Source organism: Charadrius vociferus, unplaced genomic scaffold (genome assembly GCF_000708025.1).
Source record: "Charadrius vociferus isolate BGI_N301 unplaced genomic scaffold, ASM70802v2 scaffold136, whole genome shotgun sequence".
Lineage (NCBI taxonomy): Eukaryota > Metazoa > Chordata > Aves > Charadriiformes > Charadriidae > Charadrius > Charadrius vociferus.
Window position 1 is genome coordinate 1,184,457 of NW_009648960.1, and position 27,146 is coordinate 1,211,602.

General features: G+C 41.2%; 1 protein-coding gene across 1 annotated transcript in view; it reads left to right on the plus strand.

Annotated features, from left to right (window-relative positions):
• The window catches only part of LRRFIP1 (leucine rich repeat (in FLII) interacting protein 1), a 132,760-nt gene that overhangs the window by 62,792 nt on the left and 42,822 nt on the right, over positions 1 to 27,146 (plus strand). Inside the window, exons 2-8 of the mRNA XM_009887588.1 lie at positions 7,977 to 8,063; positions 15,598 to 15,615; positions 19,551 to 19,598; positions 21,226 to 21,270; positions 21,783 to 21,833; positions 25,508 to 25,540; positions 26,640 to 26,687. Coding sequence (XP_009885890.1) covers positions 7,977 to 8,063; positions 15,598 to 15,615; positions 19,551 to 19,598; positions 21,226 to 21,270; positions 21,783 to 21,833; positions 25,508 to 25,540; positions 26,640 to 26,687 — 330 coding nt within the window. The remainder of the gene's footprint in view (positions 1 to 7,976; positions 8,064 to 15,597; positions 15,616 to 19,550; positions 19,599 to 21,225; positions 21,271 to 21,782; positions 21,834 to 25,507; positions 25,541 to 26,639; positions 26,688 to 27,146) is intronic.

The window sequence follows — 27,146 nt, forward strand, 5'->3', positions numbered from 1 at the left end:
CTTCCTCCTGTGGCGTGTGCCCGGGCTGCCTGAGCTGGCCGGTGGCGATCCGGGTACCGGGGGAGGGTGGCGGGTACCGGGGGGGCCTCTGCACGGCCGGAGTTCGGGCTCCTTTTGGAGGCGGTGTGCGATTCACAGCAGCTCTTGAAGAGGTGGGTGCTGGTGCGGCACTTACTGCTGCCGCTGATCGACAGCTGCACACGGTAGCAAATTCTTCAAAACGCATGGACTTTTCTAAGGCGTTCTTTCAAAAATCAGTAGTAAAACGTAAGCTGTTTGTCAGTTTGGTACAGGAGCAGATATGCCAACTGAACATGTTTCGTGTTTTCTAAATAAAGTTTCAAAACAGCCTCTTGTGACCATAAAATGTTAATGGGTTGGTTAGTCATCTATTGACATAAACTGTCACTCTCGGGTTCACCACTGTCACTGTGAACGGGCGAAGAGCTGTTAGACAAGCCCATAATGGGCCTGTCTGTCTAACCAGCGACGCTGGTACCTGGGTATTAGAAGGGAATCCTTATGTTTATGTGTAGGCTAAGGTTCACGAACATGCTGCCTTTTGATGCTAATTTGCATTTAAGGGAAAGGTGAGGCGTTAAGCAGGATGTTGACTGACCGAACCCTACGTGACTCATGGGCTCATTGTCATATGAGTGAGTGATGCAAAGTATGTTTATATTTGTAACTCAGATGCAAAAAATGTCAGGTAAATGTGCTGGTTTGACTTCTAAGCATAGAAGTCGTTTATAGATGCTCTTGTTTTGATGCTAAGGAGTGGGTGATAACTCATGGTGAGCTCCTGGAACTGGGTATTTTAGATCACTTGTTACTCAAGTGGAGATGGGGAAGAACATTGCTGTGTTAGCAGGTGTTTTACCTGATAGTTATATTGGTCAGGTGTATTACAGGAATATTGCAAATAAGGTGCTGCTTGTCTAAATAGATTTTAAATTCTTTAGAAGTATAATGAAACCTTAGCACATTTCTTTGTCTGATGAAGCGTGTGACTTATGTAAATAGAGTAAACAGTTGTACAACACTTGAGAAAAAGCCTTTACATGCAGAATATTGGAATGGGACAGCATCAATCATGGAAAATTATGCTTGCCCCAAAAAGGGCTTACTGGCTGTATCTTAAGCACGTTGGCAAGAAGTTTACATCAGCCTGAGAACAGTCATTGCAGAAATCCGTAATAGTAGTTGCATACAGTGAGCAGGTGTAATTTAGTAGGGCAAACTTGTGTTTTAAAGTTTCTCTGACAGTAGAATTGCAGAGCTTCCTGAGTATGGTTTGGTGCTGGCAAACTAACACTTTAGTCCTCCACCATAAACATGATACTAACTTTGATTACTAGTCTTAGACGCAGATAATTTTGACTACATATGAATTAAGGGATGCTTTGTATAGATCGAAAACTCTTACCTATGTTGCTATGTGGCAAATCAACGTAGTCATCTTTCACTGCTCAAAAAAGCAGCATAATTTCCTGCCTTTGTTGGCTGTTTCTTGGGGCTTCCAGTTGAACAATGAACTCTTGGACATTTCATAAGGGAAAAAAAGCTCTGAGAATGCACACCTTCAGGATGTGTGTCATTAGCCTCTACCTAACGAAGTCACCTAAATAATTCTCTCATCAAAATGATAATGAATGTGCAGCTTCCCCGACGCTGCGCTCGGGGTCAGGAAGTCGTCGCTTCCGTAACCATTGTGCGTTATACGCTGGCCCCAGCAGCGCTGGGTATGGGTGCAACCAGACCTCGCCTCGTCTTGATGAGTGATATTTTAAAAGGCTGTATGTAGGGGTAACTCCTGCAGATCTCGGTACTCCCACTTCTCCCCACTGCCTCATGCTGCAGACAGGAGGAGGAGGAGCTTATCAGCCTTTCCAGCTGATATCAAATGTCTCTTTTGGCTTTTTCTCCCCCCCTTTTTTTTTCTTGTTCAGATGCAGTTGTACCTCAGTAGTGAACCAGGTTACAACCTGCTTAGTTTTTCCCTGTTCAGAGCTAAACGTACTGAACTCCTTAAGGCAGGTTAAAGATCTGCTGCTGCATGGGACTGGATTTTTATTTTAAAACTAGTGACACTTAAAGGGTGCCAAGTGCTGAGCAAGTGGACCAACAAAAGCAACGAGCATTTTGGAGTGCAGCAGTATACTTGTTTTGGGGCTTAAAGGCTATAAATCATTCAGGGCAACTGCAATAAAATGGCAAAAATGCAGGCTGTGTAGTTGTAGTATTTGAGCGAGTTACATAAATTAAGGCGATTATTTTTCAGCTGGTGTGGATTTCCATGTTCATCTCAGCAGTATGGTTGCAATCTCCTCTTGTTTTGCCCACGGGGCTTTACAGAAGCCCCTTAGGAGTGTTTTGTTTGGTTGGGGTTTTTTTGTATGATATGCACAGTATGTCTGAAGCTGCCAGTTCTCCTTGTCAGATGAGCAATACTTCATAAAAGGGAAGTTGCAAAAGCTTTGTAATGAGTGCAATTAGGCTGCATATTTTATTCTTCTGTTTTTGCCAGTCATCTGTCACTTTTGATTGAGGCCTGTATTGCTCGCTGAGTCACTAGTGAATTTTAGATTATTTTAAGATTACTTCCTTCAATCTTAGTGATTTTTTTTTTTTTCATCTTGAATCTGTTTAATAGTTATTTATGCTGGCAACCTTGAGACTTTCTTTTTAGCTTTTCTAGTCTGAATTTAAGAAGTCTATACAAATTTATTGGTGATTTCATGAGTTCAGCTGTGTTTCTTGCAACGTATGGTGTCTGTCTCTGCTACTGCAGTTAGAGGTGACTTGGGTCTGGGCTCTGACAAGTGCTTAGGCTGGATGAAGGCCAAAGTCATCCAGGCAGAGCCTGTTTTGGTTTAGTCAGCACAGAGAGAGAAATGTGAAGTTGCTGTTTGCAGGGTGTGCAAGAAATCATGGTATTTATAGCACAGAACTATTAATGTGAAAACAGAGTCCAAGACTTTCAAAGAGTGTGGTTTGACAAACTCAGACGAGTTTTGTCATGCCCCTGCTTTTGAGGAAGAGGTCCATAATAAATCTGACACTCTTGCGTATTAGTCTAAGAGTCTGTAGATGACAGCAGAGCTTGTTATGAATGTCCATGCCATGTGGCTTGCTATTGGGAACATGTGGCTACTCCTGTCAGTAGGTGAGCTACGTTTCTGAACAGGAAAACCTGTATGTAATAGTTCCTGTTTCTCTCCCACACTTGCTGCAGAATTTGCTGGATGTTACGGTTGCTACCAGACTTTCAGTTTGACTTTTATGAAATGATACACAATGACTGTTAGGTGTGGATTTGTCCCTGCCATGATTGATTTACTTCCTCTAAGCTCATAAGCAATTCCTGGTTTGTCACCAATGCCACCTACAGAATATCAAAAACATTCACTTGAGTTAAGTAACTGTATTGATTGAAGCATGGTAGAAGCAGGATTATGAAGGGCACGGGTTGATCATTTAATGACCAGCATGATTATAGCATAATACATTTCTGCCATGTTGGAGGGTACCCTCCAAAGGCTCATGTGTAGCATCAGGTGAGCGGGGGTTGGAAACACTGAGATAGGATATTGGTCTTGTGCAGCTGGGGGGTTGTTTTTGCTCTTTATCAGATGAGTGCTTTCCTGGGGACCTGTGAGTATTCAGGAGCTCTGACTTACCCTCCTGTGGACTCTAGTGGTCCTATTTTGTTGAAGTGGCAAAGGGAGATGGATGATGAGTGTTAAGTCTTTCTGTGTGTTAAGTCTTTCTGTGTGTTTTCTGTGCGTGTTAAGTCTTTCTTAACTAACCTTACAAAATAAAATGTATTTGATGGAAGTATTTGGTTCGTGCTTAATCATTATCTCAATGCTATTTGTATTGCTGATACCATCAGAGACCGTTACTTATCTTATTGATCATATTGTTGCACTGAGAACATGTTCTCTTTGTGTGTTTCTTGTCACACATAGTCTCGTTTTGCTGTGGATCTGAAAACCATTTAGGGAAGGATGGCCTGTTTCTTACAAACCACTTTTGTCCAACACAAATGAACTGGTGTTTTTGTCGGGGACCACGATGAAAACAATTGTGTAATCATCTGGATAGCACCCAGACACCGTTGTGAACATGTTTTGAAATGTAAGAGCCAATTTACTTACAGTATTTAATGCAGAATACCAGACCTTAAGGTGGGCACTAACAGCAGCCTTCTGACACGCAAGATGAGGTTGCTGAGAAGCCAAGAGCCAGGCTCTTTATGGAGGTGCATGGCAGAAGGATGAGACATTGGGTTTTAACTTGAGAGAGCAGGTTCTGACATGATAGCAGGGGTTGGGGGGGAGGGGGAAATTTCCACTGTGAGGATGGTCAGGCATTGAAGCAGGGGCCTGGAAAGGGTGTGGAGCTGCCAACCTTGGAGGTTTTCAGGAGCCAACTGGACAAAGACCTGAGCATCATGGTATGAGTTTGATGCTGACCCAGCTTTGAGCAGGAGGGTGGACTGGAGACCTCCTGAGGTCCCTTCCAGCCTGAACAATTGTGTAATTCTTTGTTTTGATGGGATAAAAATGAGTAGCTTTAAAATACTAGTGTTCTGAGTGCAGTAACAATTTGTTTTCTTTTTAGAGAGGTACCAGTGTGTGCTAATGTCAGATTTTTAACTTGAAAAAGGTTAAAAAGCTATTTAAAAGGATCCAGAATACATTATTTCTCTTGTTTGTATTGAAAGATACTTAATGCTGAAGAGCCATGTGGTCATGAAAGAGGGAAAAAAAAAAAAAAAAGCTTGTTGCAAGATGTAAGCCATTGTTAGTCAGAGGCACTAAGGGAAAATTGTTTTTTCTTGCATGTCTTAAAGGCTTGCAAATTGGCTTTGCATGAGCAGGTGAAGGACTGCAAAGCTGGAGCGGAATAAAGTAGAGACACACCGTGGTTTGACACTTAAAACTGAATTGTACCGTACATGTAACCTGTCATTTACTAGGATGTTGCACAAAGAAATATTAATTTAAGTTACTGCAGTTGGTATTGGTATCTAGGGAACTGGCAAGCCTTATTCACAGGAAGGCTTTAGAATAACTTGTTAAACCTTCTCGCTCTCCCCCCTTCCATGTTTCGTGTTGCTTCATTTCATTGTATGTTGTGCACACTTCTGGAAGATACATAATTCTGCAACTTACCTAGCAAGCACATAAATCCTTTGGCCCTAATCATACAAGGAAAACAGAAGGGGATATACTTCTGTGTGCTAAGCACAACATCTGGATTTTACATACAGGCATAGAGTTTTTCTAACATGAAAGCTCAGCTGGTTATTGAAATTCATAAGGACCATATCTGCAATAATTTCAACATCAAAATAATCTTGTTTCTGTCTGTTTTCTGCAAGGTAGGAAGTTAAGATGCACGGTTCAGTGCTGTTTGGTGTCTTTTGCTTATGGAGACTTTTAGGGTCCTTTGTTTTCCATAGGAGAAAAATATAGCTAACTGTTTGCACTGATACTGTTCTTCACCCAGATCAGGTGCAGTTTTCAAATGTAGGTACAGAGTTAAGTTTGTTTACTTTTCATTTTTGTGGTGTTTCTTAAGACTTCTTACAGTTTGTATGTCAGGGTGAGGGAATGCATCTCTCAACCGTAAGGAGTCAAAGGTGGTGTTTAAAGCTGTATCTCCTGTTCCCCCTCTCCCCAAAAAATCATTAATGAGCTGGGGTCCTTGGAGCAAGATTCCCCTTCCTTGGGGTACGCGCGTGTAGTGTCTGAACGGCTGCTGGCAAAAGGCAGGGGCTGTTACCCGGTATCACATGAATGGCCTGGCAGCTTCTTGTGGTGAGTAGCCCAGAGCAGTCCTTGTCTCTGACGCAGTCCTGTATTTACAGTGGTACTGACTGTGAGAGAGGCTTACAGTAGTGCTTCTTGAGGTACTACAGTTTATTTTCAGATAAACAGAAATGGGTCATGTAAAGTCAATATAACACTTGTTCCAGTGCTGTGATTTCTTACCTTTAGCATACATCTTACAGCATGTTTATTTAGTGGGCATCATAAATGACTTCAAATCATAAAGCTGCCTGGCAGGGATTCTGCCTAGTATTTGGCCAGTAGCAGGGCTGTGGGGTGGTTTTTTTTTTTTTTTGGACAAGCTGCTTCAGGTTGGTAAGTGCTGTTGAAACCACGGTCCCTTGAAAACACTTGTGGTAACGCATGCCTACACCCTGGAGCCTGCTGTCATTTGGCTCCGTAAGTAACGGCACCCTGCGGTGACGAGAGGAGACGGTTTTTGGGTGTGAGCATGGAGGTCTGCTCTAAGTATGAGACTGTGGGTACGTTTTGCAGTTTCTCTCCATGGTTACCTACTTACCTCAAAATTCAAGCAGTGAACTGAAGAGAGCACAGCGCTCTCTACAAAACCAACCCTTTGCTCTTTCTGGCATGGGCATTTTTACCCTCTGAGAAGGTTTTTCTGTTGTTACAAGTAATTTTTTTCAGGCTGAAGTTGTCTGCTGCAAGGATTAAAAACTCGGTTCATTTTTGTGCAACAGGGAGCCGCAGTAGTCGTCAAAAGGAATCTGCCTGCCTACCAGTTCAAGTCTGGGGGCAAAGCAGTAAAACTGGGGAGAATGTTGATAACTGAACGATGGCAGTATTTAGGGATTGGGGCTGTTTGTGCTGGGGTTTTGTAGAAGGTGGATGATATGTACTTAAATATTGGCCTAGTGACTGTGTGTTTTGGATTGTTCTCGTTGGTGAAGACTTAATATCTACAGCACTGCAAGGCTTCTAGTCCTCCCATACACCAGCTTATGCTTGGTTTTCATCAGCCCTTTTCTATTAACTGAAAGTTTCAGCCAACCTGCTCCTTTTTTGGCTTTTTTTGGTGTGTGGTTTTGGTTTTTGGTTTTGGTTTTTTTTTAAGATTGTGGCCTTTTCCATAAGTCTGAGTGGCAAATATACTTACAGAAGGGAAAGGAAATTACACCTTTCTTTTTTTCTGGTTTTCCTTCTATTTAGAAGTACTGGTAGAAATGCTGGCGTTTTGATTTTCTGCATGCTCAACCTTGATATTACTGCATTTTTTTTTCTTGTTAAATTTGATGCTGTACTTACAGTAAAAGGTTTCAGAGGCAGAGGAGTTGGGTGTAACACCAGGGTGACTAGCTGAGTGATGCCTTTTGCTCCCTGCTGAGCTATTCTGAATTATGCTGGGTAAACCCCTTGCAGTCACACTGTACCAAGCCTGAGCTAATTTTACATTTTTCTCCATAAGACTAACTGGTTTTGGAAGGATTAAAAGCAGAATATTAAAAATGTTACTGTATAGCATGTTCCAGCACTTCCAACTGGGCTGAAATGAGGAAGCACTGTAGATTTCCCGAGAGGCCCATTCTTGGCAGGTTTCCATGCTGGAGAGGTTTGGACTTGAATATGGACGTCTGGAGACTTTAATTGAGTTAGTGCATTTTCTCAGGTTCCCTATTCCTTTGCCTCGATCATTTCAGCCTTAGTTGTGCGTAGTCATGCTGAACAGTAGTGTTTACCTAACTGCTGTGCCCATGTATGTGAGCACAATGTCAGCGGTTAGGAAAAATGGCATTATAATATGTTTACTGTTGGTCAAATTAATTCATCAATGAAAAATAATCTGCGCCGCAGGAAAAAAAAAAGAGCAAAACCTGCCTTTCGTAAATAAACCTTACTGTTTCCTCTCTATCCACACAAATAGTAATTAAAGAAACGCAGAGCACTTTTAAACACAGCTGTGAACTAAGAGTAGTGCCTACGCGAGGGTGTATTACCTGCCTGTGAAGCATAACAAGTTATGGAAGGCAGGGCCAGTACTCGTAATAGGGAATTAACTCCTACAGATGTGTTTACAGTCTTGCTGAGTCTCGTCTCCTTATTTTGTGCCCTGCTTAACGCGTGTGTTTCACGTTGAATTGTCCAGCTTTTATTTCATTGCTGTGTTCCTGTTTGCAGGCTGAAGCAAGACTCGCAGCAAAGCGAGCGGCGCGGGCAGAGGCACGGGAGATCCGAATGAAAGAACTGGAGAGGCAGCAGAAAGAGGTACGGTCAAGGCTTGGGGGGTGTTTTTATCATCTTCTCTTCTGAATATATATGTATATAATCTGAGGTCCTGGAACAAAGCGTTAATCTATGTTTGGCTGAAATGTTAATAGTCTGTGTGGAACTAATGCTGCTCAGTTAGTTGATGGGATGATATATCCTGGGTAAAGACAATTTTATCTTGGTGAAGCCAGTATAATTATTCACAGAAAACACAGGTGGTTAGTTAGTAATGATTAATAGTAAACTTTGAAGTATGCAGCTTGTTTCTGTGTGTGTTGGGGGGGTGGATTCTTATCACTTCGTTAGAAATCTAATGAATATGGAAGACTCTCGGCCCTTGTATAACTCTTCTCTTGGAAGTTGTTTTGCTTTGTTGCTGTGAAGCTGGCATTGTGGTCGCCCCCGTTTGTAAATATGATGGTCTGCTGTTGGCAGGAGTAATGATAAAAGCTGAAATAGGCAAAACATTACCTTCTCCAAAGTGTTTGGACTAAATGCTTGGTGTAGTCTCTTCCAAGTTCTGGAAGAGCTAGTTGTTTTATACAATCAGCAAAGTTACTGTGCCTCTGCATGTCAGTGTGTGGGAGATCATGGACTTCCAGTGTAGGAATGATCATCAAGACCAAAAAGGCTTGTTCTGCTCCTGTTGTGTTTGACAAGTAGGAGCTGTGCTAAATGTTCTCTCCACTCCACGAAATGGAGAGAGCAGCATTTGTTTTGAAGCTCTGGAAGCTAAAGCAGTACTACTAGAGTGGGGCTGTAAGCATGGGTTGACATAGGTGGGCCAAACGAGCGACGAGCACAGAAGGTCTTAAAACTTGCAGTTGTTGATGCTCGTTTAATGAAACAGCAGAGTAGATGTAACAGGGCCAACAGCAATCATAATTTAATTTTTTTCAAATAGACTTCGAAGGAAAGGGAAGAAGTAAGGAGTTTTGGGGCAGGGTGTGGAAACACGTAAGAATAAATGTACATCTCTGCTTTAGGGTGCAGAGAAGGATTCAGTTTTGCTTTTAAACAGTGGATTGGGATGTGATAGTGCGGGCTGTAGTAATCAGCCTGCAGAAGAATCACTTGGGCAGTTTGCCCATCCTCGGTCTTGTGCTGGAGCGTCTCATCTCGTTGAGGCACGTCTGGATGTGTCTTAGCACCCTGTAGCCACAGCTGGGTTAGATGTACCTGCAAACACACCAGGCATAGGAGCTGTGGAGGAGTGTTGCTGTGAGCACAGTGCTTGTGGAAGAGAGGAACCGAAGAACCTTTTATTGCTACAGTTGCTGCTTTTTGAAGGATGTTTCTTGCAACCTGTACCACAGTTGAAAGGTCTGGAGTGCAGATAAGCGTCAGTACTGTCAAGCTTCCTGCTGTGCCTACAGCCTGAGTGATGAGACTCGCCGAGCAGCCTTTGGAGGATCCATGGTAAACAACCACTAGGTGTTTTGTTTGGGCGGCAAAGTAAATATGGGTGTCATGGCACCTGACAGTGGTGTCACCGTCTAATTTGCAGATAACTTTAATGCAGCTGATGACCCCCTTGAAGATTAAAAGCTGATACTGCAAAGGGTGTCCTAGTAAATTGAAATTTTGGTATCAAAACTAAAGCTTGTGTGCATGCTTGTGCATTTAATAACTGAAGAGATAGTGATCTGAAAATCTGTGAAAACCTCTTTGTATAGAGAGAAGTTGCATGGTACAGGATGTTGCTCTGAAATACCAAATTCAGGGAAAGCTAAGCCAGATATCCACTACAATTCGTTTTGTAATTCACTGGCACAAATTACATTACGTGACTATGCATTTATTTAATATTTTGTAAGCTTGGATATTCTGTAATTTTTTTCAAATAGCTTAATCTCAGCCCCCAGATGCAAAGTAGGGCTGGTAAAGATGGCTGCAGGAAGTATGTAATTGCCACAAGTATCTTGCAGATACAATAAAAGAAAACATACAGAAAATCCCAAGCAGCGATCAACATGAGAGATTTGGCACCTACTCCTTCCTTGGAGGAGAACATACTGTGATACTGGTGTCTGTACAACTTGTTGTCTGCTATCTTCATTTTCGTTCACAAGCTTTTCAGAGAAATAGCACATTCCAGCTACTGCCATGTCGAATAACCAGATAAAGCACTTGCTTTACTACTTCAGAAGGCTTTTCATGGCCAGTTTCAGGAGTTAACAAGCGATAAATAAATTTATTGCATGTGTGTGTACTTGTTCATGCTTAAAGCAATGTACATGCCCTTACAGGCTTCTTGTGGAACATGGATTACTTGAGAATATATTTATGTTGTTGGTCTGGGATAAAAGTTTCCAGATGTTACCATTATAAGCTATAAACATGGCAGTATAGCTCTTGCTGGCAGTGAAATAGGGTGTTTTAATGATTTGGATTTGGACTGGAAATTGGCTCCTCTTCTGCCCACCATCTAGTATTAATGACACTTCTTAATGTGCTTCACTTACCTCATTTTAAAATAATTGGATGACTTTTGCATTGTGAGTCTATATATGTGTTTTAACTAATGTTCTGCTTGCCATTACAAAAGAAATGTCAATGCATAAGCACCACGTGTCTGAGATTTATTTTTTTTTTTTTGTTCTCTATCTTATGAATGCTTCTGTAGGTAGAATGAGGAGCCACTTCATGAGAAAGCTATAAAAATGCCCTGTGCGGGTTGTGTAGGCTAGCCATATGTGAAGAGTGCACCGAAGATTAGTTACAACTGTGTCGTAAAGCTTATCAGTAAATGGTGAAGGCTACATGATACCATCCCGAGCTCTTCTTCTGACAGAAATTATTTCACCTAGCACGCATAATTGACGGCAGAAATTGCTGCATAGTCTATTCTTTTAGAAATCTAAAATTGTATTTCTCATCAGCCACACTGTTGGCAAGATCCTTTCCTTTCAAAAGGAGTGTACAATGAGAAGCTCATGGCAGACAGCTTGGCTTTAGATGATGGTGAAGGTGTTTGCTGCAGGTGTGGGCTCAGCCCTTGCTTAGGCTGCTGTACCTCTTGCCAGTGGTCGCTTCTATTCATCTCATGGTTTGTGTGCTCGGAGGGGTAGCTTTAGTAAACGTGGCTTGAAATATAAGGTGACTCCAAGAATTCTTCTGGAAACTTAATGTCAAGAAACATACTGCTGTAGTAGAGCAATAGTTGGAGAAACTATATAGCAGAAATAGATGGTCTTTTGGAAGCAAACGCTCTGAATTGCAGCGTGAGATATGGGAAAGTTGCTGTGGAAGGCTGCTGCTGTTCGCTGTGGTGGGGCAGGATTGCAGGTGTGTTCTAGAGGCGGTATCATCTCATCACCTGGCATCAGTTCACGCCAGGCAGCAGAAAGAAGGATGTGTGCTAATGGGGGTGGGGGTTTTTGGGGGTTTCTTTTTGGTGTTGTGTTTTTGTTGTTTTTTTTTTTCTCTGAGGAGAGGAAGGTAAGGAGGAGAGCATGACTGCAAGTTTAGTAGGAAAGTAATCTAGGTCAATTGTTTTCTGAAGCTGAAGAAAGAAAATTAGCACAAGAATTCTTATCTGATTTATACTGATTTATGAAGATAAGGGTAGTGGTCAATTTTGAATCATATACGGGTGTGTATATTTATGTATATAAATATTTATGTTTAGTAGAGAAGGGGTTCCTGGGCATGAGGCTTTAAGAAAGGCACAGGTCCAGTAAATATAACTGCTTGAATGTTTCTGACTTCTTATTCTACTCTGCTTTGTTGTTGTTATCCACCAAAGATGTAAATAATTAATTTGGAGGTCATGGTAGGCTTTCCTGGTATGCATCCATGCATACCATCCATCCCAGTCAGTATAGGAGAGCTCTCATGCGAGGCAATGGCAATGCATGTTCTAAGTTGAAAGGATGATTATAATAAATGATAATTGCTCCCTTGTCTGTTTCCGTACTGCTGGTACCCACCCACCTGGTAGGAGGCAGAGCAGTGACGGGCCCTGTGGTTTTTACCACACCGTGCTGCGGTGGTCTTTAAATGTTGCAGAGTTTAAAGCCAGTCCATTTGGCTCGTAGTGTAGAGATGTGTTTGGTACTGAGACAAATGCTTGTGTGCATTCAGGTATTTATTTTTAATTCATACAGAAAAGCAAGTCAGGAGTTGTCGGGTCAGTTTTTCTGAGTAACGAATTGTTAATTCTTGTGGGGCTACCAGGTAAAATGGAGAGAAGAATTTTTTTTTCTAAAGCCCTTTTTTCCAAGAAATATTTAACAGTAATGTTTCAAGACACGCAAAAGCTGTAGCATTAGGGCTAATTGCAGAGAATGTTTTATGTGGGAGTACCTTCTGTGTGTTCTGCTGGCAAGACTTTAAATGTCTCTTCGAGGACTGACACCTGGAGACCACAATTTAAGCTGGCATTAGTGTCTGAAGTGAAAAGAGAATGATCTCCTCCCACTCCTTAATCTGCAGGACAAGATTCTTGCTTGCCAGTTCACCTAGCAGATGAGCCTGTATGTTTAGTTCAAGGCAAGAGCATTGTGCTTGTTTCCTAGCTTCATTTTCAGCTCTCACTTTAAGGACACAGCACAAAACTTAGCTTTGCTGGTTTGTAAATTCATTCCTTACCAGCATACTTATTTGCATGTACTTTTCCTCCTTTAGATTCATATTTCTTTGGAATAAAATGTTACCAGGACGTTCTGTTGTGGGTTTCTTTTTTTCTATGCCAGTTCCTAGAGCATGTAGTAAATTTAGTAAGTGTACTAAAGCCAATTCAATGTGGGCAAAAGACTTGCCAACACTCTTGATCTGCTCACCCATCCTGTTGACTGTGACTTAGGCCCCTTCTTCCCTTCCTAGGGTTTGGTGCCTGCAAGTCTGATCTGAGTTAGCGTGTCCCATGGCACAGCTGGCATTCGAGACTGTTTCAAGCTGTTTAAAATCCCAGGCAGCACAGGAAAAACTACAGAAAAGCAGAATTCTCATGGCTTGAATGAGAGGGGAGACGCTGACTATTAAACTTGGTGCTGGGAAGAAGTTAAGAAGGTTTGTGAGAGTTAATCTGTATCTTTCTTATACAACCAGTGTGAAGATGCCCAGAAAAATTTTGAGAGGGACAATGCTGAAGGTGTTTTTAGTAGGATCTTGATTTCTGCCTTCTTCTGCCATCTAATCATGCTTCACTGGCGTGTCCTGTCCTATCCAAAAGTCATTTCTATGAAAAACTTTACTTCTGTGGGAAACCTCATATGATGAAGAAACCAGGAAAGTAGTCTGCCACTAAGATTGTGGACAAACCCACTTTTTTTTTTGTCATATTGTAGTACAGGAAAGTGCAGTTTAAGGCATTTGATTGCTTAGATGTCTGTTGACTATGTTATGCTCTTTGTGGGGGGCATTGCTGCAGTAGAGATTATTGTTTAAAGGTGTTTGGTTTTTCATGTAACATACTATCTAAGCTGAACAGTACACAGATGAGAGATCAGTCGCTTCAGAGCAGAGCTGTTGTAGTGCTTGTTAGCCATTCCTGCAGTAGAGATTATTGTTTAAAGGTGTTTGGTTTTTCATGTAACATACTATCTAAGCTGAACAGTACACAGATGAGAGATCAGTCGCTTCAGAGCAGAGCTGTTGTAGTGCTTGTTAGCTAACGGGTGACCAGAAAATTCCAGGTTTTATAAAAAGTTGGAACAGTTACAGTGACGCACTTGGCTTTGTCCCTGTGCCCCTCTCCACTGCCCTCTGTGGTTTCTGGCCCTGAACAAGGGCCTCGTTGTTATCTTATCCATTGGCAATCTGGGTCCTGGACACAAGACGTCTCGTGTGTCTTGCTTTATGCTCAACAGGAATACCTGCTATGCTGAGCCTGAAGCATTGGGGTTTCTAAAATAAGACCTCCATGGTGTTGCCTGGAAGGATGGGTGGAACAGTGGCATGGGAAAGTTAGAGCTTTAACAGCTACATGGTAATCGCCACATGTGAAACACTGGTGGTTGGCTTCTGTGTATGGATGAAAGGCACTGTGTGTGTGCAACAGAGAAGCAAAAGGTCAGAGTCAGTATGCAGTCTTGGGAACTGTGGGAGGGTTTAGTTCATTTTCCTCTTCAAGGTTTTCTTAGTAAAAGGTAAGTGAGGTGATTAGCGTGTGGCAATGCTAGCTTCAAATGTGGGTCTCAGTTATCCCCCGTGCACTTGTAAGGATAGGAATTAATGCTTCTGAGTTATTAAGCTGGGTTCCACAGTTGTCCTTCACAATCATGAAGGGGAACCTGATCAGGCCATGGAGGCAAGGACTGAAAAAAGTACGCTTTTCCTTCCCAGCTTTGGGATGTAGGCTCACCTGAGGTGGCCCAGAAGAGCAATGCATGGCAGGGATCCACTGAATACATCCCAAAACATGGGAGACTGACTGCCCTGCCGTCTGCTAACCAGCTGAAGATTGGAGTCAGAGCAATGTACTGTTCCCCCTGGGTTATGCTCATAGAGCAGAGAGATGGTGTTGGTGTTTATTCAGCATCAGTGCTTATCTAGGAAGATAAGCAGTAAGGCAGCTGTGGACTTTTGAGCCAGAGCTGTGATACATTTCCTACAGATACAAAGCTAGGTGTTTAGGTGAGAACTGGGGAGAATGAAGCTGCAGTTTCCTTCTGAATTTGTGTAGCTGGTTACATCTTTTTCAACAAGAAGTGTTTCTTACTTTAGAAATTCTAGGAAAGATGCAAGAAAAAAAACCCCATATTTTCTGTTTTCACGTGGATTTTACAAAGACAATCAGTCAAGGGCAGTTCTCCACTCAAGCAAAATTCAGATGTCTCAGAGTGTCTATAAGGCTTTTGTGTATTATTAAAATGGAACTACTATGGAACAACTTTGTAGAGTCAGCAGTGCATGTATTAGGGCCTGCAAATGGTGTGAGAATCCATGGAAACATTAAAAATTGAAAAAGCAACCTCCAAAGGCCCTCCAATGCTGGCAATATATGTGCAAGAAGTTTGCAGAGACTTCTAACAAGCTGGCACTGTGCTATACATGGGTGAGGGATGTATAGCATTGATGCTTTTGTAACTATGCTTTGTCAGTTAAGGACAAAATTTGTCCTGAAAAGAGGAACAGATTTTCTGACGTTAATGCTATTCGCTTTTATTGTGATGGTAGATGCAGAACTGTCATCCTGAGCGAATATTTGGGCATCCGTTACTTTGAATGATGTGGGTTAAAAAAAGGGAGAGTTCCTAGCTCGCAGCTGGGTTAGGCTCTGGTCCGGTGCAAAGTCTAGAGAGCAGATGTTGCGTGTGCCTCCAAGAGCCTAATGGGTATGTATGAAAACAGGAATGCTGTATTTTAGCTGGGCACATGGAGGAGGCCTAGAATGTAAATGCTGCTTTCATTCTGCCTAACTCTACAGGACTTCAATGTGAACTTTTTTTGTGTGTGTTTTGCTGTATATTCTGTATAGATGATGATCCCCCCCCCCTTTAGAACGAGCTGTGGAACACTACATTGCTATTTATTCATTTACGCTAGCTTTTGTTTCCTTGTCTCTTTCCTTTCCCTTTTCCCCTAGATCTATCAAGTTCAGAAGGTATGGCTTGCGCTCTTTCATTCTTGTTTGCATGTGTGTGTTCCCATGTTATGAGTCTTGCTAGCATTTCAGAAAAACAGAAGATGCACACAGCAGGCTTTGTATTTCCATGCCATTCCCTCTTTCCCGCCCATAGTTGTGTGGGGTGGATAATAAGGGGAAGCGGTGGAAGATGGCCTACGTAAAATGTGTCTGGTGAGGCACTTAATATAACTTTTTCTACAGACTTTGGCAAAAAATAAGCAATGAGCAGAAGAGTAATTTGGCAAACCAGCCACCACAGGAGAGTGTGGTTGCTCCATGTGTCACCAAGATCCCTACAGACATGTTGAAGGCCAAGAGCATTGCTGAAAGTATTTCTGGCTGGGCAAGCACTTCACAGGTGCCAGCAGGAAGAATGACTTTCAGATGACTTTGTTTGCAGAAAGTCACTGAAGTAAATCAGGGATGCTGTGTTTGAATTTATAATCTTTTGGTAAATAAACTGTATGGCCTTTCTTCCAGTGTGACCTAAGCATTATAAATGCTTTTATAGTGTTTAATCCTCTCTCACCTTAGTTTGAAGTCAGTCTCCTTTTCATAGTTCTGGATGATGGCAATGATGAGGGTAATAATGCTAATAGCTCTAACTGAGATCACTTGCTATTTAACATCAGAGAGTTTTGGGTTTTGTGTTATGATGTTTGGCTGTTCTATACTTCCAGCATGTGAACTGTGTGGTATCTAGAAAAAGAAATAGCTCCAAAGAGATTATGCAGTGAGGGAGAAAGCTTTCTTCAAGCCTGCCATTTTCTACCTTATTGAATATTTCCTTTTTTTCCTGAGATATTTTTATTGCTTGCTGAATGATACATGTGTCCTAAAACCACAGCCTGTTTGGTTTTGTTCTGTCCCTCCAGCAGCTTTAACTGCATGTTTTGTTCGCTTGACCTAGCAGTGCGTGTGCTTCTTGGAAATGCTGTTCTCCTCTTTAAGTACGTATGTATGTGAAGATAGCTACTCAAATCATGTGTGCTGGTTTTTAATCCTGACCCCCATCAATTTGGCAACAAATACGTCTTACTCATGTTTATGTTTGCGGAGTTGAATACGTAGTGAGTGACTCAAAATTTAACATCTGCCCATGGATCAACAGGCTCGTTATCAATCTCCTTTATAGGAACTAAGTTAATCTTCTGGTACAAACGGAGCCCCATGGGAGACAAGGAGGTTGTTTACTGTTGGTGTCCAGACATGGATGAGAAGATAAGTGGGTTAGCCTCACAATATCCCGTAGTGAGTTTGCAAGTCTAGCAGTTTCACTGTCACTTAGTGAGCAAATCTGATCTGGAATTCTCTCTCAATGGTATTAACGTCATTAATTATTTAATTGTAATATCACTTTTCAGGGTAGAAGGGAACTTGAGTCTGGCAAAGGCCTCTAACTAAAAACCAAACGAATGGATAAGAACCACTTCCTTTAACCTGTGCGGCCATTCAAACCAGCCCCCTCAGGGCAGAACAGAAGAGTCATCGTGGAGAAAGAAACCGGACGTGGCTGAGGGGGCAAATATACCTGAGGTGTCCAGTGCTACCAGTTCAGTCCAATGTGAGATGTGCCGTTTAAAAGACTATAAATTTAAAATAGTCTCAAGGCAATCTCATTCATTAACATTTTTCTTTTGGGGCTATTAAACATGTAGCTGTGTAATTTTAAATGGGAGAGGAAAAGACGGTAAGTGGAACTTAGCTTGTGACATAACAAGTCTTTTAAGGGGTATCTCCTTATCTCCCTTTTGCAAAACTGGCTTCAGAAGCCTGTGTCAGAGGGGAAGGAGAACAGAGAGCAGAAAAGGAAGCAGCAGACCTTACAAAAATTATTAGCATGTTATGGATCCTTCCTATGTGTGAGAAGACGATTCTCTATTTTCATAGTGGTTTTTCTAAATTGGTTTTAGTGTTAGAAAATGTAATATATCTCTTGGGGGAAAGAAAGCCTCTAATGAGGTGTCACCTGACCTCATTTACTACAAAGCATATAATCGGCAGGTTCTGATCTTCTATGCAATCCTGACCAGCTGGAGTTCATCTGATTGTCAGGGGTCATTTTCAGGATGTGATGTATCTAAAACTTAATTTTACAACAGGCTGTTGTATGTGTTATGCTTCTGCCTGTAAGTAATTAGTCTGAGCATTTGCGAGGAAGTGTGTAATGCTTGAAGAAACAATGGTTCATGTCACACACTCTAATTTCATTTAGTTAAAGGGAGAAATTTCACTTGCATGCCATTTGGCTAGGCATTGTGTAGGGGCATTAGATGTATTTGAGCACACACTGAGATGCTTTGCAGGGAAAGCAGAGGGGAATGCTTTCCTGTTCTCATAGGGATGTGGTTAAAGAGCTTGTTGAACTGTTGTCTCTTTTCCTTGCTCCAGAGGGATGTTTGCATACTATTTAAATCTGCAATGCAGTAAATTTATTTCCCGTTTTCAAATTACTGGCCTAAAAAACTTATTTTCTAATATTTTTTCCTAATAAATGGAATTGCTGTGAGCTCCTTTTTGACCCCAAAACTGACAGAGTTGAAAGGTCCTTGTACAGTTTGGGCCATCCAGGATGTGTAATTGATTACCCTGCTGCCTTTTCTACTTCATAACAGACTTTCTTAGCTCCAGAGCTGTTAAGATGAAAATGAAGATGACCTTAACATGGAAATCATTTTGTTGTTTAATGAGGAAGAACTTTAAAGTGGGAAGAAACTGATACCGTATCAAACGATATGCAGCTGTTTGTCCTAGTATATTAATAAATAATGAATGAGGTTTTTAAGGGTGGAAGTAAAATTACATTAATACCATTGAGCAAGTCCTAAATGCAGAAATGCAGAGTATAATACAGGCTGGGTTCTTTTTTTTGTTTGGTTTTTTTTTTGGTTATCATTGCCTAAGGTTTTGACTGTTGATACTTCTGCTTCCTCAAGCCTCTAGGAAAGCTGGCAAATGCAGGCTTGCTTTTTCCACAAATACATGAACCTCAAAGCACGTAATCCGAATTTTTTCTAAAATACGTATTATGCTTCCTTAAGCAGGATTTCCATTTGCCAATTACCGTGCTTTAGGCTGGTGATTTTTCTTCACACAGGAATGTTATGGTCACCATTATAAGTGCAAACTTCCCAAGGCTAGATTTGAAGTCCGTGCTTGGGAAGGAAGAAAAGTCCTGCTAAACCTGTGGATCTTTGGACAATTTGCTGTCTGGTGGGAATGCAAGTTCATTGGGAAGTTCCCAGTGTTGTGCAAATATATTATGAACTGGGAAACGGTTCAGAAGAGACAGTTTGCTAAGAAAATGCATGGTGTTTGGTACTGAAATGCAGCAAGCTTTCCAGTCTTGCCTGCTCTTATGTCCTTGTTGGTGATACCACAGCTGTCAAGATGGTTGAAGTGTAGGCAAAAAGCCTTGTGCTCTGAAAAGGAGCTCTGGGGAGTTCTGAATACAGTGAATAAGAATGCACAGAGATTTGTTGCATTGTATTCAACTTGTCTTCCTGGTTTGACAAATCTATACGGTAAACATGATTTGACAGCATTTTTTTTTTATCCTGAAAGTGTTCTTCGTTCAGATCCCTTGTAATGAGACTTGACTTAAGTGGGTCAGGAATTCAAGACTCATTACGCTCCTTGCTCCTGTCCCCACAGCACTGGTTTTTCTGCACTGCTGAGAGAGAAGCAGCTGTTGAGTACGCCAGCCGTACCCCAAATGCCCCTTTCCCCTTGCTAGGCAGCTTTTCCCGGGCACGTGCTGCGGAGGGCTCTGGTGGCACTCGGCACAGCTTTTCCCTGGCATGTTTGTGTGTGTGGAGCTGTGTCGCTTGGCCAAAACCTGGAAATGCATGTCTAAATGTGCTGTTTGCCTTTCTCATCTAAATTCTGTTTTTTCCCTTTTCTGTCTGTAGAAATATTATGGTCTGGATACTAAATGGGGAGACATCGAGCAATGGATGGTAGGCCTTGATCAACGTAGCTAAACAACTTTTACATGTTGAAGTTTTGTATAGTTCATAGAATTTGAAATCCACCACAGTAGGTATTTTCATCTATTGGAAACGTGAATTCCACTCTTATCACAAGGATTCTTGCGGTCCGCATCAATACATGAAATGTGGCTTATGGTCGGCTTAAAACTGGCAAGGGTTTGGTTGGAGCCATCTCTTTTTACAGACCTTTGTCTCCACCCTATCGCTTGAAGATCAGCTTAGCATTATAGACAGGTTAAAGCCACTTGTGATAGAAGGAATAGATGTACTCATTTTACTACTTGTGGATTTTGTTACAATTTGAGTCTTCTCAAATCTGTCTTCAGTTAAATTTTGGGCAAGTTTTATCCATGCTTCTTCAGTTACATTTGTACTTACTGGTCCAGGGGCACTCTTCAGATGCATTATTGCTGCTGCTATGGCAACGCTTGCCTTTTCTGATAATGCAACGTCCTGGATTTTACTATTTTCTAAGCCGGTGAAGATGATACCAGTTACACACTTGGCCATTAGCAACGTCTGACTGTTTTGACACCCATAATATAAGATGAAGAAGTTGCTAAAAGGCTGGAAGACATTGGCTTCAAATGTCTTTAAAACATAAGTGAGTTCATAAATATACCAGTGATGCCAGACAAAAACTGTTGTTTGTGGCCTTGCCCCACAAGCTGAGTAGCGCACACTGAAAAAGGCAAAATTGAACAGCTGACTTCCAGTGTGGAAGATAACTTATCAAACTCCCCGACTTCTTTGACCCTTGATAATTAATCGGCATAATTGCTGGTTCGCTGTATGCCTTCTTGAAAGCCTGCTGCCTCCATCTGTCCACCTGAGATGCTCCAATCTCATGCATAAGCTATTAAGTCTCTTCAAATTCTTGCTTGGTGAGCTTAGCTCCACCTTACTAGCAATTCCCTTGCTTAGAAATCAGTTCACCTGTAAGAACCATTAACTACAATGTTGAAAATTTTCTATTGCCGTTTCTAAATTCCATGTAAAATCGGTTTGTTGAAACGTAGTATGTCCTAGAGCATTTCCAGCATTAACACAGCCTTTGGTCAGCAATAGGCAGTGGTGCTGTGTGTCACAGAGGCGGTAAGCACAGCACAGATGCTTTTGGTCCGGAAGAAGGGGCCAGGCTGTGCCCCTCTGGGATGCTCACTAGAGAGAAACAATTGCCCTGCTGCATTATTTCACACAGAAGATTTTTGAGATATATTTTTAAGGACTGCAAACTGAACAGCTTAATTACAAGAGCACTGTAAGTATACCAATTCCCAGATGCAGAGAGATGCACTTGAAACATTTTTTTTTTTTTTTTGCGATACAAATAAAGATGTCACTGTGTACAGTTTTCTGTAAAAGCCATGAAAGTGTGTAGCAGAATAAAACAAAGGGGAAGAAAGTTGGGGTCACAAGTAAGGAGAAAAAGGGGTTTTCTGAGTTGACAAGGTGTCACCTTCCATTATTTGCGTTAACCTCACTGAGTCCTAAACATTGCTGAAGCTTCACTGTGTCTTTCTAAAAGCACTCTGTTGGTGTATCTGTCCTTTCAACACTTCGCTCTTTTTGTTTTTCTCTGCTGCCTTGGTAGGAAGACAGTGAGCGTTATTCCCGTAGAGCCCGAAGAAATGCCTCGGTTAGTATCTACTTTTGCTTTTTATTTATAGCTAGACATTTCAAATTAAGAAAACAGACATATATAAGGCAGTTCCTTTTTAAAAGAAAAAAACAAATAAGCTTTTCCCCTCCCCGCCCCAGCTGAGTGAGAACCCCAAAGCCACTTCCTGAATTCTCTGCCCTCTCCCCTGTCACGCTGGGGAGCTTTTGCAAATGTGCTAGAATAAAGGGGGGCAGGGGGTGGAAATAACCTGCTTGGAGTGTTTAATGTTCATTAATTCAGACCGTAGAGCAGGGAATACCCGAGTGAGCTTGTCATTCATCCTGTAGTAAAATGCTTGATGGTGTTTCTTGGGCAGGATATGATTTCATTTATTTTCTGCTTACAGTTTTAATGCAGTTCTTTTTTAAAGACATTTATTTTGTAAGTCTTCTTTACTTCTGTTCCATCAGAGCCATCTGCATTTACCTCACTGCCTGTTACTTGTGTTCTTTTCATTGTTTTCTTGTCTTTATACTTTCTTTTGATAGGCTTCGGATGAAGATGAGCACATGTCAGTGGGTAGCCGTGGAAGCCTGAGGGTTGGTAAACTGTCCAACTTAAGTGTGCATGTGTGTGTTCCAATGTTGCTGTCCCCTGTACCACCAGACTGGTTATAGTACTCTGGTAACATCATCCTTTCAAGGTCTTGCCACGTTCCATGTTCAAGGCACATGGGTTTGGGGGTTTTTTGGTGGTTACATCATCCTTTCAAGGTCTTGCCACGTTCCATGTTCAAGGCACATGGGTTTGTTTTTTTTTTTTTGGTTTTTTTTTTTTTTTTTTTTTTAGAGTACATGGAGGTCAATAATTATTTCAACCAGGGGAATTGTCAGATTTGTATGCACTGTGCAGGAACACCAGCAGAGCATGCGACTTTATAGAAACCTTTCTGGTAAATGCTGTTCACCATTACCGTTGCAGGAAGTACTTGGCCAAAACATTGGTATATGCAGCTATTTCTTGTATGCACCTTGTAAGTTCCCCTGTTTCATTACTGATACTGAGAATTTGGGAAGAAGTAGTGCTATCTTACTCCATGATCAATGTTTATTAGCTTAGGAAACCAAAAGCAAATTATCAGTAGTCTTAAGTGGTTTGGAGTTGCAGGTGAATGCTCTCCTCAAAACTGAGATATTTGAAATTCATCTGCAGACTTGAGTTTTGTGGAGAGAGAGATTAGTAGAGCACAGAATGCACTAGTACTAACCTGCAGAAAAAGTTTAAAATGGCTTTCTCTCAAAATATCCGTACAATATTTGTCCAGATAATACACATGTGTACAAATCTTAACTCCATTCTAGCATAGGCATAATCAACTCTTGTAATTATGAAGATAGTTTAAGCACTTGAGTTATGAACAGGTTATGGTATTGTCTCAGCATGTGTTGACAGTCTTCAGCAGACGAGCAGAGTGCACGGCTTCTGAGACCAGTGGAGAAGCATTGAACTAACAACAAAACTGAAGCAGCACTATGGAAGAAGTGTTCAACAGTCCTGAACTTGAATCAGCTGTGACTAGTTTATGCTATGGAGTCACTTGTGCCTAAAACAGTTGTGTTTGAGAATAATTTGTTCTTCTGCTGATGCTGTTCCTAACTTATCAGTAGTGCTAGTTCCGTGGTTAAGCTGGATGATCAGTGCTAATTTCATAAAACAAGCAAGACCTGTATCATTCATAGCAAGATCTTTATTTGTAATCCTTGGTTTCTGGCTTCTTTGGAGATTTTGTCATAATTTTTTTTTTCCTCCTTAAAATCTTGCTGCTAATTATCTAAGCTAGAGCTACCTTTTTTTCTTGACGAAGTATCCCCCAAAGAACAGAATTGAGTGAAACACCTTATATGCCTCTAGAACAGTCCTGGAAAAAAAAAAAATTACCACTGCAGAGCCTGCTCAATGATTTCTAATGGAGTGCACTGTAAGATAGCATAAGATGCACTTAAAATTAGGTGTTGCCTTGTTGCCATTTTAGTGGAATCCTTATTACTACTCATGAAATGCTGTTAAAATCTGTAAGATTGCAAACTTATGCAATTGGTTTTCCAAGCTATAAGATGCCTTAAAGCTCCAAAGATTCAATGAAGAAAAGTGTATCTTCACAGCTGAATGTGAAAACCAATGTTTATTTTACTTAGAGTTAAATTTGGACATGTTTATGAAAGTGTTTTTTGGAGGGGAAAAATTTCTAGGTCAGTTGAAATATCAATTATTTCTATTTAGAAGGTGATTATGATAGAAATAGGTTGTTTAACCATGACTATAACTATGTGTCCCTTGATATGGCAAGATGTAAGAACACTGGCACTATATTTATAGCAGGAGACCTATTAATCCAAAACACTTTTTATTCATGGAAATCCACATGGAATTCCTTTTGTGTTCTTGTAATATGATCCTGTTTTATTGTTACATATTTAAACAGCAGAAGACTTGCATTCTGTTTCCCCACCATCCCTTGAGAAGAAGCTTTTCTGACCATTTTTTTTCCCAGAGCAGCCAGTCGCTGGGATGCCAGCATGCCTTCTGCCTGCGATAACCACTGCTGGTGTGGTGAACAACAGTCTCCAGCTGGTTTATGGGATGGCCCATAAATACCTAATACTTTTGCAAAGAATGTCCTTTCCTGACAGAAGGATCTGGTTGAAACTTTTCTACCTGGCATTTCTAGTGATGTTGCACAGACTCACCCCTGTCCTCATAAAGTAGCATTTGGTGAATATTCTTATGCGAGCTGACACTTGGGCATGTACAGGAAGAGAGCTTTGACAGAGCTTCCTTCCCTAATCCAAGCGTCTCTAGGATTATAGAAGAAAGTAAATGTGCAAGTTCACTGTTTTACCCTTAATACATCTTTTAGTTCTTTGACCATTGATCATTTTCCTATTGTGGTTTTATAGTAGATGATTTTAATAGTTTGACCGCATCTGTCTCGATATTTGTGAAGGTTCAGCTGTTGCTCTGTGTGTTCAAAACAAAGAAAAAAAAACAAAAAAAAAAAACCAAACCCCAAAACCTACCACCAAACAACAAGTACCTCTGAGGACTACACTTCACAGTTTGGTTTCTGAGCTATTTTAGCATGAAGACAATGCCAAAACCTGTTACCTTGTGTCCACCAAGGGTTTAGAAAACTGGTCAGAGAATTCTGTATGCTCTTCTTTTTTTTTGGATGCTCTTCTTTTTTTCTCCTTCCATAGTTGTAGAATGCCATTATAACTGGTCTATGAGTCTTTCATTTTCTGAAAAAGGATCTTGCCTCTTTGGCACTCAGGCTCACTGCACTGTGAGGGGTTGATGCTTTTAGGGGTGGCTCTTTGAAGCTAAACTTCTCTTCTGTACAGGAAGTTTTCAATGAAATGAGCCAATATCAGAAATGTTTTTTCTTGCTAAAACTTTACCACCCTACTAATCAGTTTGAGTTTTACTCTGGATTTTCTCCTGGAATATTTTCTAAGTGGATGTCTGAACTGCAGACACCGGAGATCTGCTGAGCTAGCTTTTGGGGAGCCAGTTAGGATGCTTCTGGCAGAGAAACTATCAATATGGACTGCAAAATGACCTGAGGCGTTGATTAGACTGGGGTAGCAAATTGATTTAAGCTCCACAGCTGTGACTGTACTGTATGACTATACTGTAAACAGTGGCCTACTATGTTGGTATAATGCTAGCTTGAGTATATCTCTGCCTCCCGCCAGCAGATCTTCAGCTGTGCTGCAGGGGCACCTTTAGTAGCTTTTCTGTGGCTCATCCTGAACCCATCAAAAGCATTCTGCCTCTCTTGTTTCAGTTCTGCAAGCTTGATTCTTTATCACGTGGTTCTTCCTAGGGAAGTTCAGTAGCATCATCCTGTGTTTAAGACACTCGAGCCGCTCTTCAGTCTCTCTTCCACTGCAAGTGTCCTCGTTCTCCCACTTCTCAGCTGGCTGTCTCTAGTCTAAGACCATCCAGTATGAAATACGGCTGTTATTAATTGCTCGTGATGAAGTCTGTGCACTTCCCTCGTTTTGTTTGCTCCAAAGTTCATGGCTTCTGGCTTTGTGCAAGAAGCCCTGCATTATCAATTTCTTTAGTTGTGATTTACATCTCTGCCTGTTGTGGAGTGTGTGTGTGTTTGTTTGGTTTCTTTTGTTTTGGGGGATTCTGCTGATTGCCATAACTGACTTCAGTGTTTTCCTTTGCATTCTGATTTTTCTTTCCTCTCATGCCTTTACAGTCTCATTTGGAATATGCCAACTCCTACCCAGTGGTGAGAATAGTCTGCAAGTTGCAGTGTGCATTTAAAAACTAACCATGAAGAAGAAACTAACATCAATTATGATAGCTGATCTGAGATAAGGGATGATCTAAAATGATCCTGAGGCAGCATCAGTAATGTAAAGATGCTGCTTCACTCACCTACCACTCTGATGCAGTTCAGATGAAAAGTGCTGATTAGAGAGATCTAAGCTAGTTCTAGTTCAGTAGTTACTGTAGGACAGAACAAGAATAGCTTTTATTTCCCCCAACTTTTCCACCCTAACTTTCTGTGTTACCTGGTAAAATGATGGACAGACTGTACGTCTGATTTTATTTTAAGCATAAATCTGGAAAGGAATAAAACTCTCTCAAAACTCACTCTGAATAGATCTAGCACGAATATACTGCCACTTCTGTATCGAGCTGTTACCTTTTCTTTAGAGGATAAAGTCAAACTCTGTAGGTAACAGTAAGATGAGAGCAAGTATTTGCATTGAACACACTGAGATAAAGCTGACTTTTGAACAAACAGGAAAGGCATGGAAGGGAAAACGAGGATTGGGACTTTAAGCTCAGTTTAAAAAAATCCTGGTACTGCTAGCAGTGCTGTCTTGTGGCAGCACTGTGTTGAAGTAGAGGTGCCTCAATTTCTGCAGAAAGCAAGCTGCGGAGAGCAGTTTTATAGACTCTAGCTTTTTCACTCGCCTTCGTTCCCTGTACTATTTCAAATTAGGAATGCGATGCATCTATTTGTGAGTGACCTATATACAGAAATAGTTCAAACACATTTGGATTTTTGCATGGATGTATTGATGTAGTAAGTATAGACAGCTGGTAGCTCTTTTAATTGACTTAACCCAGCAAGCGTGAATGATTTTAACTGTGGCTACTAAATTTAACAGCGCTATTATCACTTTTAACAATATTCTTTAATAACTAGTTATTTGACTTTGGGATTTGATTTTTCTCTTGTGTGCTTACTGAGCCGTGTTGTGTAGAGCTAGAGGAAAATTGGACTGATGTTTTTGCATGTTGATATGCATGCCTGGCTACGGATGGGTGCGCATAACTATTGATCTTTTCATCCTGCATTCTTAATCTCACTGCAGGCTGGATTAGAGAATGAGAGGACCAAAAAGAAGAACTACTCCAAAGCAGTATGTATCTTGACTGTCTCAGAGAGATTTTTGCATACAAAACCACTGTGATAGGACAAAGAATATGTGCAAATATGTTGGCAGTAAGAGCTCACCAGCCTAATGTCAAGGATGTGGTGTAACTATCAGGACTTGTTGGGTCTGGGAGAATACTGAGCATCACTTCATCTGCAAAATGTGGTATAATCCAAACGCGTCAGTGTTGTACATAAAGAGCATCTTGAAAAACTCAAAACCTAACTTGAGGTTTAACATTACACAGAAATAAGTAATACTGATAAAATAGATATGTAGTAAATGCTGCATCTTTCATAAAGGTAGTTCTGTGTAGTATCGATGCCTTACTAGCACCTGTACAAATAGGGAACTGCACAGAGCACTGCAAAGCCAGACCTGGATGGAAGGTAAAGGATAATGTGCTTTCACACAGTCAGGATTTTAGGTGAATCTTGTGGGGAG